Source organism: Spermophilus citellus, assembly GCF_964194105.1.
Source record: "Spermophilus citellus genome assembly, chromosome: 10".
Lineage (NCBI taxonomy): Eukaryota > Metazoa > Chordata > Mammalia > Rodentia > Sciuridae > Spermophilus > Spermophilus citellus.
In genome coordinates this window covers 119,722,857-119,744,162 of record NC_138197.1, presented here as the reverse complement: position 1 = coordinate 119,744,162, position 21,306 = coordinate 119,722,857, and the positions used below count along the sequence as shown (strand labels likewise).

The 21,306-nt window shown below is 39.0% G+C and overlaps 1 protein-coding gene across 1 annotated transcript in view; it reads left to right on the top strand.

Moving 5' to 3' along the window:
• LOC308658299 (putative tetratricopeptide repeat protein 41) overlaps nucleotides 1–21,306 on the top strand; it is a gene marked incomplete at its 3' end in the record, with an annotated part of 89,616 nt that overhangs the window by 35,025 nt on the left and 33,285 nt on the right. Inside the window, exons 7-9 of the mRNA XM_081310860.1 lie at nucleotides 3,308–3,506; nucleotides 4,472–4,650; nucleotides 20,036–20,175. Coding sequence (XP_081166986.1) covers nucleotides 3,308–3,506; nucleotides 4,472–4,650; nucleotides 20,036–20,175 — 518 coding nt within the window. The remainder of the gene's footprint in view (nucleotides 1–3,307; nucleotides 3,507–4,471; nucleotides 4,651–20,035; nucleotides 20,176–21,306) is intronic.

Sequence of the window (21,306 nt, the reverse complement as noted above, 5' to 3'; positions counted from 1 at the left end):
CTTAGAAGCAGAGCCCTGGGTGAGACTTTCCCAGAACTTCAAGTCTGACAACTTGAAAAATCTTTAAATCTCAGCCTCTGGGAGGATTCCAAGCCCTGTGCAAATTTCTTCTAACTATATTCTTTGTTACTTACATTTAAAAAAATATTTATTTTTTAGTTATAGGTGGATAATGTATCCACTTTACTTTATGTGGTACTGAGGAAGGAACCCAGTGCCTCACTCATGCCAAGTGAGTGTTCTATCTCTGGAGCCACAATCCCAGCCCTTTACTTACATTTTTAAGATATAAATTCTATTTTCTATCTCATCTGCCTCATATTGCAGTCACTTCTGCCAGCACTCCAGCTCTGTGATGCAGAGCAGAGGGCAGGCCTAGCAATGAGGTTGCTCTTAGATTCGTGGCAATTCTTCCACCCTTTGCTGTATGGTGGTTTCTTCTCAGTGCCGTTACTATACCAGGCATTTCAATACTTCACCTCACTTATTTCTCATGCAACCAGAACATCCCCAGATGAGGCTGAGCCCTGACAATGGTACTTCCCACCAGCTGGAAAGTCCCCTCCTGTTCCAGGTGTCCCTAGGAGTCCACCAGCCGTGGCTCATGTGCGCTCTCATCTGCTGGCTGCTGTGTGCCCCCGGGGCAGAGGACACTGTAAAAAATGAACAGACCAAAAAAAAAAAAAAATGAACAGACCACACGACAAGAGTCCTGCCCCTTTTTTTATCCCAAAGCAAGCAGATCTCAAGGTGCCCGAGTAGACCTTTGGGTGAGTGTCTCCTGGGAGATTTGAGCACCACTGATGCCTTTCTCTCCAGAAACTTGCCTTTCTCAGGCTCTTAGGGAACTCTTCCTGGAAAGAGCCTCTTCCATTTCTTCTTGTAACCTTGTACCTCATAAGAGCTCCCCAAAATCCAGTCTGTGAAGTCCATTTTTTTCTGCCGCTTTTGAGTGGAGGGAATCAATATGTCATAATGGTTGACAGTGGGATCCTGATGCCAGATTAGTGGTGAGACCTGGCATTCTTGCTTGCCAGTTGGGTGACCTTGGCCACCCTGTGTCCCACGTTTCACATTTACCAAATACATGTATCTATCTCATAGGATTTTTACTTGTGAGCATTCAATGAATTAATTCACATAAAATACTTAGAACAGTGCCTGATCCATAGTAAATTCTTTTTAAAATTAGATCATTATAATTATACATAGTAGTTGGATTCATTTTGACAAAATCATACATGCAAGGAATTTGATTCAAGCCTCTGTATCTTCATTTTCCTCCCCTCTTCCCTGCCCCTGTTCTCCCTCCTCTACTGATCTTTCTTTTGCTCTTTCTTCAATTTATTTTTGATTGGTACTTTCTTCATACACATAAAGGTGATACTCCCTTTGGTACATTTATATATGCATATAACATGATTTTGTTAAATTCATTCTATATTTTTTCTTCTTTTCCTTCCTTCCTGCCTCTTGTTCTCCTCCTATTTCACTGATCTTCCTTATATATTTATGATACCCAAACCCCCCATAGTAAATTTTCAAGAAATATTAGCCACTATGACCTCCTCTTCATGACTGTCTTCCTATGGCCTCCTAATCTCAAATTCGGTGGGTCTGAAGATGATTCTGCTACATTAGACAACTCCAAGCACATTTGACTCCCCTGGGACCATTCCAGCTACACTCAGCAGGTGTTTGCTGAATGAATATACAGCTGTCCCTGGCTGCCTACGTGTTGAGGCCTGCTGTGTATCTGGAGGAGCACTAAATTCAGAAACTAAATCCTGCTTCTCTAGTTACTGGTCATGTGCTGATCAGAGCAAATCACTTGGTCTCTCTGATTTTTAAGTCACTTTATTTGTCATAGGTGGATTCATATTCATATCTTCCTCATGAGAATGTTGTAAAAAGATAAAATTAAATGTAGTGTTTTTTATGAAAATGTTTTTTTTAATTTATTTATTCTAATTAGGGATTTTATGAAAATATTTTCCACTTTTAAATTTTTTTAAATTTCTTTTTTAAAAAATATATTTAAAATTCTTTTGGTAGTTGTAGATGCACAGGATGCTTTTTATTTTATTTGTTTTTGTGGTACTGAGGATTGAACCCAGTGCCTCACCCATGCTAGGCAAACACTCTGCCACTAAGCTGCAGCCTTAGCCCTAAAATTTCTTTTGTGTATGCTAAACATGTGCTCTGCCACTGAGCTACAACCCCAGCCCCAAATTTTAGGCATTGTATTTAACACTACAAATCTTTAACTTATGGTAATATTTGTCCCACTTCTTTTTTTTCTTTCACCCCCCACCCCCACCCCACTTTCCCAATTTACAACCTACAGAATGCCTTTGCCTTACACAGCAGGAGAGGGCCACTTCTGTCCTATGACCATGGGAACAGGTACAGGTGGCTCACACCTTTTCTCCTGTGCTTAGCCCTCCAGCTTCTGATTCTACTGCAGACATTTGTGGATCTCCTAAGCACTTTGCCACCTGAGCATATCTGCACACCTTAGACCAAAAGGAACAGAGTCTTCCAGGGTGACCTGGACATCTTTCAGTGGAAATGCAGAATGGTTACTTAAACTTTGTTATTGTCCTTATCGAAGAGCTGGGCATGGTGTGCCATCTGGCCACGTGTTCTACTCATCTTGCAAGCAAAGATGTCAAGCAGAAAATGTAAAAATATGTCTGGGCTGGGGCTGGGGCTTAGTGGTAGAATTACCTGGCTCACATGAGATCTTGGGTTACATCCCCAGCACCACTACAAACAAAGCAGAACAGTAAAAAACTCTTTTGTTAGTTTTCAGGGATAGCTACCCTAATTTAATTAAAGTCCTGTTTTTGAGAAGCTTATCTCTGGGCATTATAGGTTATCATAACTTTTTCTTTGGAAATGAAGATATAATAGTCCTGGCTCCAACAACAAATTTGCCATTTATTTGCTCTGCTACTCTTTGGCTTACATGAGATCCAGGTAATGGATTAATGCATACCTTCGAATGTTTGAAAGTGCTTATTTAGTCAGTAATCGTGGTGTATATTTAAAACAGAAAAGTAGGTTGCAAATATTTCCTTTGGGGAGAGGGAAAACCTAACACAAAAAGTCAACATGCTCACCAATGATCATAACTATGAATAATTCTTGGAGAAATTCAGACTGTTGTAGAAGATCTTTTTTTTTTTTAAGCTACCTTGAATTTTATTTGGTAATTATGGCCACAGAGCTGTCATGTTTTTGTTAACACTATGACATATACAAAAAATTCAGAAGCATTAAACTATAATTGATTTTAAAATAGGTATAACCACGCCTGTCAGGGAGAGCAGTCCAAATGCTTGTCAGAACCCAATGCATCTCAAGAAAACACATTTTCACCTAGTCTTGGTCAGATACTTCCAGCAACAGAACACTTTTTGGAGAGTGTTTCAAGAATTGCCATGGCATATGAAAATGAGCGGATGCTTGGGGGCGTTGTGTAGCTTTCTCACAAACCCAAGGTGAGTCTTGCCAGTCTTAGTCTTTATGTTTACGCACATTTGGCTTTTCTGTTTTAATGTTGTTTAGATACCTGTGGTTCCCTTGAGCAGGATGCATTCATTTATTCATTCAACTGCCCACTTGTTCATCTGGATGGAACCACCATCTGGCATCAGCTTCTGGGGTTGATGGGTCCCCTGGGTTGCTCCAGTCTGTCTGTCTGGCTTGCTCTGCAGAAGGCTCTTTTCCCCTTTCACTCCTTGTCCATCCTCTCCAAGTTAACTGGCATTCCAGAGAACTGGACAGGATTTGGAAAGGGATAAGGATGGGCTGAGCTCTCCTGCAAGACCCTCCTTCTTTCCTTCTTTTCCCTATACATTTCATCTCCCCCTTCCCTCCCTCTTCTCCCTTATTTGTCTTTTTATTTAATTTTTTTTTATTGTAGATGGACACAATACCTTTATTTTATTTGTTTTTATATGGTGCCGGGGATCAAACCCAGCGCCTCTCGCCATGCTAGGCAAGTGCTTTACCACTGAACCACAACCCCAGTGTCCCCTTCTTTGTCTTTTTAAACATCTACTGAGCACCCATTCTGCCTCTTACACTGCCCTGGGGTATAGTGAGTAAGCTGCAACCCCAGGCCTTCTGTACTGTCCATCCAGTAGGGGGAAGATGTGGATTCAGTCACTATACATAGGGGCAAATATTTTACTTGGAAATGACACAGTGAAGAGTATAAGCAGGAAAGATGGAGGACCCTTTGCCTGGTGGGTAGAGCCAGGGAGCCTTCCTGGAAGAGGGGACCTCCTGGACGAATAATTGGCTTTGACTGTTGATAACCAAAAGGCTCATATTTATCTGGTGACCAAAGTCATGTAAGTTAAGTTATTTTTGACTAGATTAATGATATGTGGTAAACAGAAGAGTTTCCTTCAAGGCATAGAATACTAAAGTGATTCATATCCATACATTGTGTCACAAGTATCACAGATTTTATATCAAAAATCCAAAGCTCAAGTTTCTGGACAAGGCTGTACCTCATTCACTACTGGAATGTTTTATCAGAAGCTGGATACAATACTTCCAGGGCCTATTTGATGTCAGTGGCCAGTATTAAAGCAGATCAGTGCCATAAAGTGAAGAGGAGACAAACCCTCTCAGGTATAGTACCAATGTTTCCGTAGTCCATTTTGCTGGGATATAGAGTAGTCAGAAGTTACTATTCTCCTATTTCCTCACATCATTTTTGTCAATTCATTAGGCCTGATTATTCACAATGTAAGCCAACAATTTCTGAAGAAGGAAATTTCCAAAGGAAATCAGGAAAAAGGATGAATTTGAAATAGCTTTTCTTTCTCTTCTTTTCCGGGGGTTTATTATTAACAGTGTTTTCTCTCTACTTCCTCATAACTTCAACCACACCCCTAATGCCTGTCTTCATTATCTGTATTTCTGACCTTGACCTCCTTTTGGAGTTCCAGAGTCCATCCCCATTTCGTGATATGGCATTTGTTTTACTTTATTTTTTGTGGCACTGAGGATTGAACCCAGGGACTTGCACAGGCTAGGCCAGTGCTCTACCACTGGGCTGCACCCCCTCCAACTAATAATATTATTGCTTCATCAGCAGCTTTCCAGGGTGATCAGTGGATGCTTCAAATTAAATAGGTGCAAACCTAGATTAGTTCCCCTCCAATTTGTTCCACATTCCCTCTGCCTACTGATGGCAGCTTTAAATTAACACTCTCCATTACTCAGCACTAACTGTACTATCGAGGGTGGTCTCAATCCAAATTGGACCACTATTCTTTGACTTTGTACTTAAGTCTTGGGTTGAAGAGGCTGGGCTTCGAACTTGCTGTCCTCTGACCTCAGCCTCCAGAGTTACTGGGATTACAAATGTGTGCCACCACACACAGCAGATGTGTGTGTAATATTTTTTTAGTTGTCAACAGGCCTTTATTTTATTTATTTACATGCGGTGCTGAGACTCAAACCCAGAGCCTCACACATGCTAGTCAAGCGCTCTGCCACTGAACCACAACCCCAGCCCCAGATGTGGTTTTAAAAGGTCACTTTGGATGTTGTAAAAAGGTTGAAATAGAAAAGGGACAAGCATGGCTTCAGTGGTAATAACCTAGGTAGGAGGCAATGCTGGCTTAGACCAGGGTAGCCATGGGGACACAGAGGGAGGTTTGGGCACAGAATTCTCAGGACTTGTTCACAATTGGGTACAGAAGTCAAAGAAGATGCCAGTGATTCTGACTTGAAGGACGGGATAGATTACCATTGTTGACCAAACAGGAAACACTCTTGAAGGAGCTGTTCAGGGAACAGAAGTCATGTTGAGTGTGGAGTGACTGTAGAAAGCCAGGCAGGGGTATTCACTGGGCTTCAAGAAAGAGCAGTGGCAGAGAGAAATGCCTACTTTAATGCCTGGATCATGGAATGAGATCATGAAGGAGAGGCCAGAAAGAGGCAGGTGTAGCAAGAGAAGAGAAGGCAGAATTAGAGAGGTAGGAGGAAAACCAGGTTTTAGAGCAAGAACTTTCCCAAAGTAAAGATGGGTGACCACATTAATTAAATGTCTAATATTCCATTTTGAATTATTTTCTGCCAAGTTGAAATCCTACAAAATACTCTACCTTCTTAGTAAGAGTGTCTTACAATCAAGTGTTTTGGAGGAAAGGGGTGGAGATGGGAGCAGGAGTTAAGGGCCCGGACAATCATCAGAGAAGAGGGAATGGCAGGAAGTGGGTGCAGAACGGAAATTCCTTTTCCCCAAATGCACCAGGGGGAAAAAGGGGCTCCAGGAGAGAAAGCCAGATCCCAGTGTCGCGTGGAGGGGCTTTCCAAGAGGCAGCTCCACAGCTGAAAGAGCTGCATTTTGTAGGATCTGTAGGACCGTCCCCTGGACCACAGAGCCTAGCTTCCCTCCCTGTGTGGGAAATGAAGAATCATTGTCCTTTTGGGAGGCTCATTCTTCATTCTCCCCTTCTGTTGTTCTAAGAGATAAGCAGGATACTTAAACTTTTGACCCCTACCTGCTTCAAGAAAACGCCTTTTAAAAAATCCAAGTTTTCCAAGGGTGCGATTAGTTGGAGGGAGGGGAGTGGTAGGCGGTGTCTGGTGGCCTGGTGGTGTTGCTGGGGGCTGGAGGGAGTGAGAACCCCCGCTGTTGTAGTTCTCCCTCAGGCGGTGGAGTTTGGCTCTCCCTGGTGGCTGGAGGTGAATTATAAGCCCAACTTTTAGATTGACTGGAAACAATGTGCGTTTGGAGTCTGGCACTCACTTCTCAGCGGCTTCTAGACCCATTACTCAGTGGCGGAGTTTGCTTCTTCTTGAGGGACGCATCCTGCAAAGTTGCGCGTCTGATAGATGACCAAGGGGAAGGGCTTTGAGACTAGAGGGCAACTTCAAGACTTGGTTTACTGTCTATAGATTTTCTGTGGCATGATGCTCTTGTTTTGGCCTAGGGCCCTGGGTCACACTGAAATGAAGAAAATCCATGTCTAACTGCAGCTGCTTTTTTGGACAGTGCCAAAGACAGGAAGAGACAGACTAAGAATAGATGTGGCATGTGCAAGCGAGTGACAGAGGTTCTTGGAGGCAGGATGCCCCATGGTGGGAAGAAGGATGCATCCCAGCGTTAGAAATAAGGAGATGCCGCAGGTGCTGCAAAAAATCAAACACGTTCTCAAAACTGGGTGGGCGAGGGCTGAGGATGTGGCTCAAGCGGTAGCGCGCTCGCCTGGCATGCGTGCGGCCCGGGTTCGATCCTCAGCACCACATACCAACAAAGATGTTGTGTCCGCCGAGAACTAAAAAATAAATATTAAAAATTCTCTCTCTCTCTCTCCCTCTCTCCCCTCTCTCACTCTCTCTTAAAAAAAAAAAAAACTGAAAAAAAAAAAAAAAACTGGGTGGGCGAGACAGAGCACAGGGCTTGCAAAGCACCTGGTTAGAGGTACCTAAGGCGTCGGCTTAGGTACCTCACTGAACTCAGCGCTGCCCTTCACTCTGATTGGAGGACTTCTGGTTACAATCCCCGCGATTGGCTAATTTTAGAATTGGGGTGGGTAAAAGGGAAGGGCTACAATTTTGAAAAGGACCCGCCAGACTTTCTGTTTCTCCCACCAGCAGGGTCCATCTGGGCAGATGGTTGGCTGTCCTCCAGGTGGCAGCTGTGGTAGGTGGGGATCAATCATCTTATTAAGGGGGGAGCTTTCTAATGAGGACAAAGGGTAAATACATTATAGGTCTTGTCAGAAGTTTGCAGTAAAAAGAAAAACAGTTTTTCATGATTAGTGTATAAAACATGGCCTCTTTACCTTTAGAAGCCTGTAAATATTTTTGATTTATTGGACAAAATAGTTGACTAAAATTTAAATAGTGCTACAGAAAAAAAAAGAGCAAATGACCCAATTTGCAATGAATAGAAAATATGAAATATCTGAGAATAAATTTAACAAGAAACGTACAGGATCTTTATTTTATTTTTTTAAAAGCTTCAAAATTATAGAAAATAGGATTATAGTATGGAGGGAGACATTCCATTTTCTTGGATGGGCCAACTCAATGTAAAGCTATCAATTCTTCCCCAATTTTGACATAAAGAATTCTAAGTGAAATCTCAATGGATTCAAGTATTTGTAAATTCTCAGAATGATTGCAGAAGTTGTTGAAGAAATTATATGTGAGAGAAGAGTGAAATAATTAGGGTACTTTGAGTGTCAGGTTATTTGAATGTATTATGCAGCTATAATCATTTTAAAAATATCACCATGAACAAAATGAGACCGCTCTGTGGAACAACATAGATGCTCAGATGCTCAGGTATAGGTAGAACTCGGGAAGTGAGAGAAACTTCTCATAATCTGTTTCTATTTATGGAAAGAAATAGCGCTGGAAAAGTAGTACAATGGTAATGGTTAGCTATTGGGTGAAAAGCTTACTTTTCTGAAACATCACACTAAAATAATTTCCAGAAAGGATTAGTTAAATGTAAGAAAATGAAATTATATTTTAAAATTACAAGAAAATGTAGGTAAGCCTAAGCAAGAACGCAACAGAATAAGTCATGAAGGAGAACATAATTGACAAATCTATCTAATTAAACACATAAAATTTTTGTATGTGAAAGAAAGCAAAACACCACCAATAAGACAACTTAGAAAATCAGAAATACATATAGAAAGCAAGTGAGCAGCTAGGAAAAATATTTATAACGTATAATATTTATAACATATAACAATAGGCAAAAGATTGATATTTCTAAGATGCAGAGTTAATGTGTAAGAAACTGTCAACCATCTTCCAAAGGGGCGGTTATCATTTTGCTTTTTTTTTTTTTAAGAGAAAGAGAGAATTTTTTTAATATTTATTTTTTAGTTTTTGGTGGACACAACATCTTTATTTGATTTTTATGTGGTGCTGAGGATTGAATCCAGCGCCTGCGCATGCCAGGCGATTGCCCTACGGCTTGAGCCACATCCCCAGCCCCTCTCCATTTTTTTCCATGCTCCCACCCCAACCCTCTGTTATGGATCAGCATCCACTTATCAGAGAAAACATTCGGCCTTTGTTTTTTCGGGATTAGCTTATTTAGCATGATGTTTTACAGCTCGGTCCATTTACCTGTAAATGCCATGATTTTATTCTCTTTTAATGCTGAGTAATATTCCATTGTGTATATATACCACAGTTTCTTCATCCATTTATCTGTGAAGGGCATCTAGGTTAGTTCCATAATTTCACTATTGTGAATTGAGCTGTTGATTGATGCAGCTGTGTCCCTGTAGTATACTATTTTTAAGTCCTATGGGTATAGACTGAGGAGTGGGGTAGCTGGGTCAAATGATAGTTCCATTCCAAGTTTCCAAGGAATCTCCATACTGCTTTCCAGATTGGCTGCACCAATTTGCAGTCCTACCAGCAATATAAGGGTGTGCCTTTTCTCCCACATCCTCATCAACACTTATTGTTGCTTGTATTCTTAATAACTGCCATTCTGACTGGAGTGAGATGAGTAGTAGTTTTTTTTAAATAATTTTTTAATTGTAGATGGACATAATACCTTTATTTTATTTATTTATTTTTATGTAGTGCTGAGGATTGAACACAGTGCCTCATAGATATGAGGCAAGTGCTCTTCTACTGAGTCACAATCCCAGCCCCTTAGAGTTATTTTGATTTGCATTTCTCTTATTGTTGAACATTTTTTCATATATTTGTTTACCAATTATATATATTCTTCTAAGAAGTGTTTGTTCAGTTCCTTAGCCCATTTAATGATTGGGTTATTTGTTTTTTGGTATAAAGTTTATTAAGTTCTTTATGCTGAAGATTAGTACTCTATCTGACATGTGTGTGGTAAAAAATTGCTCCTATTCTCTAGGCTCTCTATTTATCTCACTGTTTCTTTTGCTGAGAAGAAACTTTTTAGTTTGAATCCATCCCATTTATTGATTCTTGATTTTATTTCTTGTGCTTTAGGAGTCTTGTTGAGGAAGTAGGGGCCCAATCCGACATAATGAAGACTTGGGCTTATTTTTTCTTCTATTAGACGTGAGGTCTCTGGTCTAATTCCTAGGTCCTTGAACCACTTTGAGTTGAGTTTTGTGCATGGTGAGAGATAGGGATTTAATTTAATTTTGCTGCATATGGATTTCCAGTTTCCCCAGTACCATTTGTTGAAGAGGCTATCTTTTCTCCAATATGTTTTTGGTACCTTTATCATCTAGTATGATGTAACTGTATTTATGTGGGTTTGTCTCTCTGTCCTCTATTCTGTACCATTGGTCTACAAGTCTGATTTGGTGCCAATACTGTGCCGTTTATTACTATAGGTTTGTAGTATAATTTAAGGTTTAGTATTGGGATGCCACCTGCTTCACTCTTCCTGCTAAGGATTGCTTACCTATTCTGGGTCTCTTATTTTTCCAGATGAATTTTATGATTGCCTTTTCTATTTCTATGAGAAATGTCATTGGGATTTTGATTGGAATTGCATTAAATCTGTAAGGTGCTTTTGATAGTATGGCCATTTAAAAAATTTTTTTTAGTTGTCAGTGGACCTTTATTATATTTATTTATATGTGGTGCTGAGAATCGAACCCAGTTCTCACACATGCTAGACAGGTAGGTGCTCTACCACTGAGCCACAACCCCAGCCCAGTATGGCCATTTTGACAATATTAATTTTGCCTATCCAAGAACAGGGAAGATCTTTCCATCTTCTAAGGTCTTCTTTAATTTCTTTCTTTAGTGTTCTGTAGCTTTTATTGCAGAGGTATTTTACCTCTTTTATTGATTCCCAAGAATTTTTTAGTTTTTGAGGCTGTTTTCCTAATTTCTCTTTCAAGATTTGTCACTGATGTACAGAAATGCATTTGATTTATGGGTGTTGATTTTATATCCTGCTACTTTGCTGAATTCATTTATTAGTTCTAGAAGTTTTCTGGTGGAATTTTTCAGATCCTCTAGGTATAGAATCGTGTCATTGGCAAATAGTGATAGTTTCAGTTCTTCTTTTCTTATTTGTATCCCTTTAATTTCTTTCATCTGGCTAATTCCTCTGGTTAGAGTTTCAAGAACTGTGTTAAATAGGAGTGGTGAAAGAGAGCATCCCTGTCTTGTTCCAGTTTTTAGAGGGAATGCTTTGAATTTTTCTCCATTTAGAATGATGTTGTCCTTGGGCTTAGCATAGATACCTTTTACAATGTTGAGATATGTTCCTATTATCCCTAGTTTTTTTAGTGTTTTGAACATGAAGTGTTACTGTATTTTTGTCAAATGCTTTTTCCTGCATCTATTGAGATGATCATATGATTATTATCTTTATTTATCTTTATTATCTTTATTTATCTATTGATGTGATGAATTACATTTATTAATTTCCATATATTGAACCAAACTTGCATCCCTGGGATGAACCCCACTTGATCATGGTGCAGTATCTTTTTAATATTTTTTTTGTATTTGATTTGCCAGAATTTTATTCAGAATTTTTGCATCTATGTTCATTAGAGATATTGGTCTGAAGTTTTCTTTCCTTGATATGTCTTTGTCTGGTTTTGGAATCAGTGTGATATTGGCATCATAGAATGAGTTTGGAATTGTTCCCTCTTTTTCTATTTCATGGAATAATTTGAGGAATATTGGTATTAGTTCTTCTTTGAAGGTCTTATAGAACTCAGCTGTGAATCCGACTGGTCCTGGAATTTTCTTTTGTTGGTATCTTCTATTTCATTGCTTGAAATTGGTCTGTTTAACTTGTGTGTAGCATCCTGATTCTGTTTGGGTAAATCATGACTCTAGAAATTTGTTGATGTCTTCAATATTTTCTATTTTATTAGAGTACAAATTTTCAAAATAGTTTCTAATTATTCTTCTGCATTCTGTATTGTCCATCATTACATTCCCTTTTTAGTAATTTGAGTTTTTTCTTTCCTTCTCTTTGTTAGTGTTGCTAAGGGTTTATCAATTTTATTTATTTATTTTTAGAATCAACTTTTTGTTTTGTTATTTTTTTCATTTATTTATTTTGTTTCAATTTCATTGATTTCAGCTCTGATTTTAATTATTTCTTGTCTTTTACTACTTTTGGTGTTGATTTGTTCTTCTATTTCTAGGGTCTTGAGATGTAATGTTAGGTCATTTATTTGTTGACTTTTTCTTCTTTTAAGGAGGAAAACTCCAAGCAATGAACTTTCCTCTTAGTACTGCCTTCATAGTGTCCCAGAGATTTTGATATGTTGTATCAGTGTTCTCATTTACCTCTAAGAATTTTTTTCTTTTAATATATTTTTTTAGTTGTAGTTGGACACTGTACCTTTATTTTATTTTTTTATTTTTATGTGGCACTGAGGATTGAACCCATCACCTCTCACGTGCTAGGTAAGCACTCTACTGCTGAGCCACAACCCTAGCCCCCTAAGAATTTTTAAATCTCCTCTCTGATGTTTTCTGCAATCCATTGTTCATTCAATAACATATTATTTAGTCTCCAGGTGTTGGAGTAGCTTCTATTTTTCATTTTATCATTTTCTAATTTTATTCCATTATGATCTAAATAGAATGCAGAGTAGTATTTCTATTTTTTTTTTTTTTTGTATTTGCTAAGAGTTGCTTTGTGGCATAATTTATGGTCTGTTTTAGAGAAGGATCCAGGTGTTGCTGAGAAGAAAGTGTATTCACTCATTGATAAATGAAATATTCTATATATGTCTGTTAAGTCTAAATTACTGATTGTATTTTTGAGTTCTATAGTATCTTTCTTTAGGTTTTGTTTGGGAGACCTATCCAGTGATGAAAGAGGTGTGTTAAAGTCACCCAGTACTATTGTGTTGTAGTCTATTTGACTCTTGAAATTGAGAAGAGTTTGTTAATTGAATATAGATGCTCCATTGTTTGGGGCATATGTATTTATAATTGTTATGTCTTGTTGATGTACGCTTCTCTTAAGCAGTAGGAAATGACCCTTTTTATCCCCTTTAACTAACTTTGGTTTGAAGTCTACTTTATTCGATATGAGGATGGAAACCCCTGCTTGTTTATGCAGTCCATGTGAGTGGTACGTTTTTTCCCAACCTTTCACCTTCAGTCTATGGATGTCTTTTCCTATGAGATGAGTCTCTTGTAGGCAGCATATTGTTGGGTCTTTTTAAAAAATCCAATCTGCCAAGCTGGGCTTGTGGCTCAGTGGTAGAGGGGTTGCCTAGAACACATGTAAAAAGTAAATGAATAATAAAGCTATGGGAAAAAAGTTACCTCATTAAAAAAAATCTAATCTGCCAGTCTTTGTCTTTTGATTGGTGAGTTTAGGCCATTAACATTCAGGGTTATTATTGAGACATGGTTTGTATTCCCAGTAATTTTTGTTTTTTTAACTTGACTTGGTTTCTCCTTTGATTGATTTTTCCTTTAGTGTAATACCTCCCTTTGCTGATTTTCATTGTTTTTCATTTCCTCCTCATGGAATATTTTGCTAAGGATATTCTGTAGTGCAGGCTTTCTCGTTATAAATTCTTTTAACTTCTTAAACTTTTGTTTATCATGGAAGGTTCTTATTTCATTATCAAATCTGAAGCTTAATTTTGCTGGATATAAGATTCTTGGTTGGCATCCATTTCCTTTCAGAAGTTGGTATATGTTTTTCCAAGATTTTCTAGCTTTGAGGGTCTGGGTTGAGAAATCTTAAGAGATCCTGATTTTCCCCTATATGTAATCTGATTACTTTCTCTTGTGGCTTTTAACATTCTTTTGTTCTGTATGCTGGACATTTTCATTATAATATGCCCTGGTGTAGCTCTATTGTGATTTTCTACATTTGGTGTCCTGTAAGCCTCTTGTATATGATTTTCCAATTCATTCTTCAGATTTGGGCAATTTTCTGATATCATTTCATTGAATAGATTGTTCATTCCTTTGGTTTGTAACTCTATGCCTTCCTCTGTCCCAGTAATTCTTAAATTTGGTCTCTTCATGTTAGCCCATAATCTTTGGATGTTCTACTCATGGTTTCTTACCATCTTCACTATGTAGTCAACAGTGAAGATTATTTTATTTTATATTAGATTCTTTTATTAGATTATATATTTTCAAGATTATATATTTTGTCTTCATTGTCTGAGGTTCTGTCTGTTAGTGATGCTTTCTATTGAGTTTTGAATTTGGTTTATTGATTCCTGCATTTAAGGATTTCTGTTTTTTCTTTTTCTTTCAGAATCTCTTTATTGAAGTAATCTTTTGCTTCCTGTATCTACTTATGTAGTTCTTTATCAAAATGATCTTTTGCTGCCTGTGTTTTCTCTCTTATATCATCCATTAATTCACAAAACATTTTAATTATGTACATCCTGAATGCCTCCTCTGACATTTCTTCTGCTATGCTGGCCATGGATTCTAATAATGTATCTTGGTTTGTTTGGGGCACTTTCTTCCCTTGTTTTTTCATGTTGTCATGTGTCTTCCCTTCTATCAGTGTGGATGAGGTGTTATAGTTTTTACCCTATTGACTTATAGTGTCCCTGAAGGGTTCCAATACCTCTTCTTTAAGGGGGAAATCAATATTGACAAATCCCAATACAAACCATGTACAGCTTTAAACCAAATAACTCTATTAAGACGTTTACAGTTTTGCCACAATAGACAGAAATGGTGAGTTCAATTATTATCTACAGTATAAATAGTAGGTTTGCAAAAGGGTCTACAGTTTCTTTTTTAAAAAAAAATACTTTTTAGTTGTAGTTGGACACAATACCTTTATTTGTTTGCTTATTTTTTTATGTGGTGCTGAGGATTGAACCCAGGGCCTCACATGTGCCAGGTGAGCATTCTACTACTGAGTCACAACCCCGGCCTGGGGTCTACAGTTTCTGATGGTGGACAAAGAGAGAACTGGGGGTGGACTGTAGGATGAGATGTTAAGGAGGTAGGAGGTGAGGATATAGAGTTATTGGATCTTAGGAAGAGTGAGGAAGGAATCGAAAGATGTTGGCTAGTAGCAGGAGAAAAGAGGGAAAGAGATTTTGGGGAGTCAAGTAAGTAGGAAGACAATAGAGTACAAAAAACAAACAAACATAAAAATTAAGAAAAAAATGTAAAAATTAAAAAGAATATACAACACAACTGTAATATACTATTCAGAAATCCCAGTCCTCAGTAGCCTAATGCATGGAAAGTACTTGGTTTCACAAATGTTGGGGATATGAAGGTGGGAAAAGAGAGAGAGAAAAAAGATAAAGAAAAAAGAAAGAAAAAAAAAGAAAAAAATCTCAAAGGAAGATTAAAGGATTGTTTTGTTGGAGTTCAGTATCTTTCCTGCTCCCCTTATCATCCAGTAGGTGGGGTTGTCTGTGGTTTGCTGGTATCCCTACCTCAGGATGGTGAAGGCTATTAGGGTGGAGGATTTGTCTTGGGGATGGAGCTGGAGGTGGGGTATAGCACTTGCTGGTCCCCCATGGGAGACTGCACCCCAAGGATCTCCTTTGGGGCCCGCTAGTGTGATGTGGGCACCTGGTCTTATCCCCTTATATTGCCTGCAGACCTCACAATCTTGGTCTCCAATTTAGTCTCTAAACTGTGTCCCACTCACCCCTCCCTTTCTACTTCCCAATCAGGAACCTCTCTCTCAGGAATCTTGTGGGCTGTGCTCTGGGGGCTGTGCACCTGCTCTGCGGAGAGCTGTTTTGTATCAGGGCCAGGCTTTGGGAGCTACAGACTGGCCACATAGCTATAAGCGCTGAGCTGGGTTAGTGGCTGCAGGGAGAGTGGAGAGTTGGGGGCTATGGGTACCTTGATATTGCTTCTAGGCTTCAACTGGTGTCCCAAGCTGGGAGTTGTCCCAAATAAAGTCAGTGATGGAGGTAGCGAGGATAACCCAAGATGGCAACAAAGGTGTCCCAAGATGGAGGTGGCTGCTTTCAGAGATGGGATGTCAGGGTCAGCCCAGCAATGGCATTGGGTGGTGTGTTTGGAGATGAAATTCAGTGGCATGTAGCGTTGCTCTATGTCACGCAGCTGTCTCCAGACCCTGTCTGGTGTCCCCAGGAGCAGGCTACCATGTGGAAGGGACTGTGGCAGCGGTTGCAGATTCCCAAGATGGAGGCAACTAGGGGAGCCCCACGTTGGTAGTTGGGAGTCTACAAGGGAGTGGTAGCTGGGGGTCCTGCACGGACACTGATGCTGGGGGTCCTGCTCAGCATGGCTGCCAGGGTCCTGTATGGGCGAGCAACTGGGATTCCTGCATGGGAGCAGCTGTCAGGGGAACTCTAATAACTTGCAGAGAAATAGTATTCCCACTGCTTGAATCCCAGGTCACAGAGCGACAAGGAATGCAGCCTCCCTCGATCCCCCCATCTTGGATCCCCCTCTTTGGGATTTTCTATAGATAATTATATATACCACTTGTGAGCAAAGTCTGTTTTTATTTTTAAATATTTTTTAGTTGTTGATGGACCTTTATTTATTTATTTTTAAAAATAATTTGTATGTAGGGCTGAGAATCGGACCCAGTGCCCCATGCATGCTAGGCAAGCACGCCACCACTGAGCCATAACCCTAGCCCACAAAGTCTGTTTTTATTTTTTTTCTTCTCAATATGTATATCTTTTATTTCCTTTTCTTGTCTTATGGCAGTAGCTGGAATTCCTAGTGCAATGTTGAATAGGAGTGGTGAGTGAGAATATCCCAGCTTCAACTTTTCACTGACGCCACTCTGGTGAGCCCCTCATTGTTATCATCTCTACCTGTCCTAGTGTAACAACCCCATTACTGGACTTCCTACTTTAGCTTTTGTTCCTATAAAGTCCATTGTCTACGTGGTAGCCAGAATGAAAATTTAAGAAAGTAAACCCGATCATCTCATTTCCCAGATTAGGACCACTCCAATGGCTTGCTATAGCATTTAAAATAAAACTCTTCAGCCTACCCTAATGCCTAATATACTTGGGCCCCTCTATGCCTGGGTAGCATTATCTTACAGGATTCATCCTCTTGACCTCTTCAGTCAGACACACTGGCCTTCTTTCTGTCCTTAAAGTATTTCTGTCTTTGGGCTTTAGTCCCAGCTGTTCCCTATGCCAAGAATGTTCTTTCTATTGATAATTGTGGTGCCAGTTCTTTTTGGTTATGCAGATCTCAGCTGAAGAGTTACTTCCTCAATGAATGCTATATTCAGTCATTCTTTATCGTGTTAATTTGTTTTAATTCTCTGCATAGCTTTTTCTGCTACCTGATATTTCTTTTCTTTTAATTGTCTAACTCTGCTTTCTGTCCCCTGTCCCAGACCTTCCACCCACCAGAATATGAGTTCTTGGGAACAGGATCCTTCCTGTCTTGTCCATTGTTACATCCCAACACAGAGTCAGTGCCTACTTTGCCTCCATTCTTCTCTTGACCCAAACACCCTTGTTCTCTCTGCTCTTCTGTCTCCTCCTTTCAATTCTCTTGGCTCCCTACTCTTTCCTGTTCTGGAATCTTTGCATATTCTGTTCTGCAACCATTTTGCCTCAGAATCTCCTATTCTTTATTTAACTCTCAGTTCAAAGTCACTTATATAGAGAAACCTCCTTACGTTTGTATCATCACCTCTTTTATGGTTATATTCATAGTTTTAATTTTATATTCATTTATAAGATTACTGGATGAACTGCCTCCCTTATTATTCTGACAGCCCAAGAGTCAGGGCCTAGGTCTGATTGAGCTCATCTTTTGTCTCTGTACTCAGGACAGTGCCTGGTTCTTGGAAGTTGCTCATAAGTGGCTACTGGCATCACAGATTCGTTAAAAATAAAAATACTACACTTAATTGGTTCTAAGATGTAGGTTTAACAACATTTCTGAAATAGGGATGCATCTTGTAGTTGCTGGCATCTGAGAGTGGATTAAAAAAATAGTATAAAATTTAAACAAATATTTTAGGATATTTTATCTTAATAGTAATCAAAGAAATGCAAGTTAAAACAACAGTGGGATACTATTTATCAGGTGTCACATTGTAAATGATTTTTTTTGCAATGATTAAAAAAAAACCCATAATAATACTGGCACAGATGTGAGAAAATAGGTCTTTTTCATGCTATAGGTAAGAGTTTATATTGGGCCAATCTTTCTGGAGAGATTTGGCAATATGTATTCAAAGCCTTAAAAATATTAATATCCTGTGGCTTTTATTTTGAAAAAATATTCTAAAGAAAAAATCTTGGATGTTTGAGAAGATTTTGCCAATATTTTCCATTATATAACGTTTTATGATAGTGAGAAATTGACTCACTAATGGTAATCCATAAAATGGAATACAATCTGGTTATAAATATGTGTATTCTTAAAGAATATTTAAGAGCTGGGGCTGTGGCTCAGTGGTAGAGTGCTTGCATAGCATGTGTGAGGCACTGGGTTCGATTCTCAGCACCACATATAAATAAATAAAATAAAGTTCCATCAACAACTAAAAAAATCTTAAAAAATATTTAATATATGGAAAAATGTTCCTACTATGTTTTTAGTAGACTAAACTCCATGAGAGCAGGAGCCATGTAGATTGTACTTGATATACATTCAACATCTTGCACAGGACTGATATTTTGTTGAATAAGAAAGTAACAACGAAGTGTATGATGTGTGTGGCATGAGTAGGATGACCCAAATTTTAATTCTAGAAAAGTGTGTGTGTATGTGCCCAATCAGCCATGTATTAGTAGAGATTATCTTTGGTGCAGTTATGCATAGTCTTTGTTATTCTTTGTACTTTTCTATATTTTCTATAATATACACATATTAATTTTACAATAAGAAAACTGTTTTCTCATCAATGCTAACTCTATTGGTGCCAAGAGAGTGAATCTGAGGGTGTGGTCACACATGGTGGAGGCAGGGTTCATGAAAGAAGGTTTCTCAGAGCAAGTGAGGTGAGTTGAATACCAGAAGCAGTGACAGATAGTACACATTCCAACCTGAGCCCTCGACAGGAATCTGGAACCAATAATCCTCCTGGGATGTGCAAACGCCCTGTGCTGGGCAGAAGCCCATCCCTCCATTCTTCCTCCAGATACCCTTGTTTGCCTGCTCTGAGCAGCTGCCTATGGCTCTGAGGTATCCTTGTCTCCTGATCTCTTTGGTTCCATTCCTGCCTCCAGCCCTTTTACTTGCATGATCACTTTGGACAAAGGTCTTAAACCTTGGTGTTCAGCTTTCTCTCTCCCTTGGCTCTGTTTTTGTTTTTTTTTGCCATCTGACCCAAACACCCTTGCTCCCAGCCTCCCTGCGTGCTGAGGGTGGCAGCCTTGCTTGGAGGCTAGACTGCACACAGTAGGTGCTTAATGCATGCTTATTTTATACATGACTGTGATCCACAGAAACGTGGGCAAAGAGAAAGAGGAGAGTCCACATGTTGTGGTGGCCTCTGGTAGGGGCAAGAGGGCAGAGGAGTACCAGGGATTGTTTGTGACCAACAGTGTAGAACCAAACATTTCAAGTGCAACCAACGAGGAAATGTAGATAGGAGAACATCTGAAAAGAGAAATTCTAAAAATGACAACTTTGTAATACCATGTGCTTAATTGGATCTTTAAGCTAAAAAATTCGATATATTTTCACTTGTGTATGAAGAATAACTTCTCTCCCTGCCTGCCTCCCTCTTTTTCTCCCTCCCTCTCCCTCCCTAATTTTGTTCTTTTAACATTTTCTTTCTGTTGAGGCCAGCAATTCAAGCTAGTTGCAACAGAGGGCAGAACTGTGTAACAAATATGAGCATCATTTTCTTTTTACCTGAAAATCACTGTAAAACACAATAATAGTGCATGGATTGAGCTACATAAGCACTCTTGGCCCTTTAATTTTCAAAATTTACCAAGGTTATTTAATAGTATTTTAATTATTTTTTTATGTCATAGTCTAAAGTACTTGGTAATATATGTAAACCTTAATAAAAGCAAAGTGCAGATCTCTCGAACAAGAAACTAACTCTGGCTAGTTCTTAGATGAGGATTAAGCCTCGGGTGTGGGTTACTTCCTGTGCTTTAGGGTCACTGACTTTTCATTCTAGTGCTGGAATGGAAGCTTTCTAATGTCACTGCCACTGACAAATGCCGACTGATGTTCTGCATTGGGAGTTTTTTGAAACTTATGGGCAAGATCAGAGAAGCAAAAGAGCTGTTCTTGAGTACTGAGGACATGTTAATGCAGGTAAAGTGCAAAAAACAGAAACCTTCAAACCTCATTCTTTTTGTGTTAGATATTTTTAGATATTTACCTTTGTTCCTTCTTAACTTAGTCTATAAACAGAGGAATTAATTAATTTGTTCATCAGTGAGGAAGCTGTGATTTTAATGCATGCCCCATACTGGACATTAATAATGATCACTAAAGAGAATAGGAGTCATTAGGGCTGGGGACATAGCTGAGTTGGTAGAGTGCTTGCCTCCCACATACAAGGCCCTGGGTTTGATCTCCAGCACCACTACCAAAAAAAAAAAAAAAAAAAAAAAAAAATAGGAGTCATTAAAGGAGTGAATGCAAATAGGTGTCACTTGGGAGGAAAAATAGAAGTGTTTGTAAAATTTGAAAAGTGAATTGTAGTGGTAGGTTGAAATGAATTAATAAAAAATTGGCTAAAGACTTGGCTGTAACTTTCATGAAGGCCTGTGATACCGCTCAGCAGTAGAGCACTTGCCCACCATGTACAAAGGCCCATGTTAGGTGATTGATTTGCTTTTTCTAAAAAATGAACTTTTGACTTTACTGAATATAATGGAAGCTTCACTCATAATTGTTATTATGTTTTAGATGACACTTAATTGCCCTTTTAATAATAGTTATGAATTTCACTGTTTTCAATAGATTTTTGTAGACTAAGGGCAGAATAATCTGAAACAAAACATTTTGTTTGAAAACAACACCTTCACAATTTCCTGAGACTTTACCCCTGCCTCCATTAATACATAGACAGAAGGAATGCCATCTAGTGGGATTTATAAAACTCAAAATTGCAACACCCTTTATGGCACAGACAATGTTATTTATCAATTTTTGTATCTCCATGGTATATTATGCCCCATGGGTGCTTAATAAAACAAATGTAACAAACCAATCAATAAATCCATTTGAATGTGCAAATTCCTCTGTGTCCTTAGAAAGTAGCCCAAAGTAGTGAATAGAGCATGGGCCATTTTCAGACTGACCCAGATTTAAAACCCAGCGTTGCCACCTCCTGCTTGTATGACCTTGGTAAGAATTCTAACCTCTGCCCCAGTGAGTTCTCATCTGGGGGGTTCTAATATCTTATCTCATGGGGCTGTTAACAGGATCAAGTAAGGA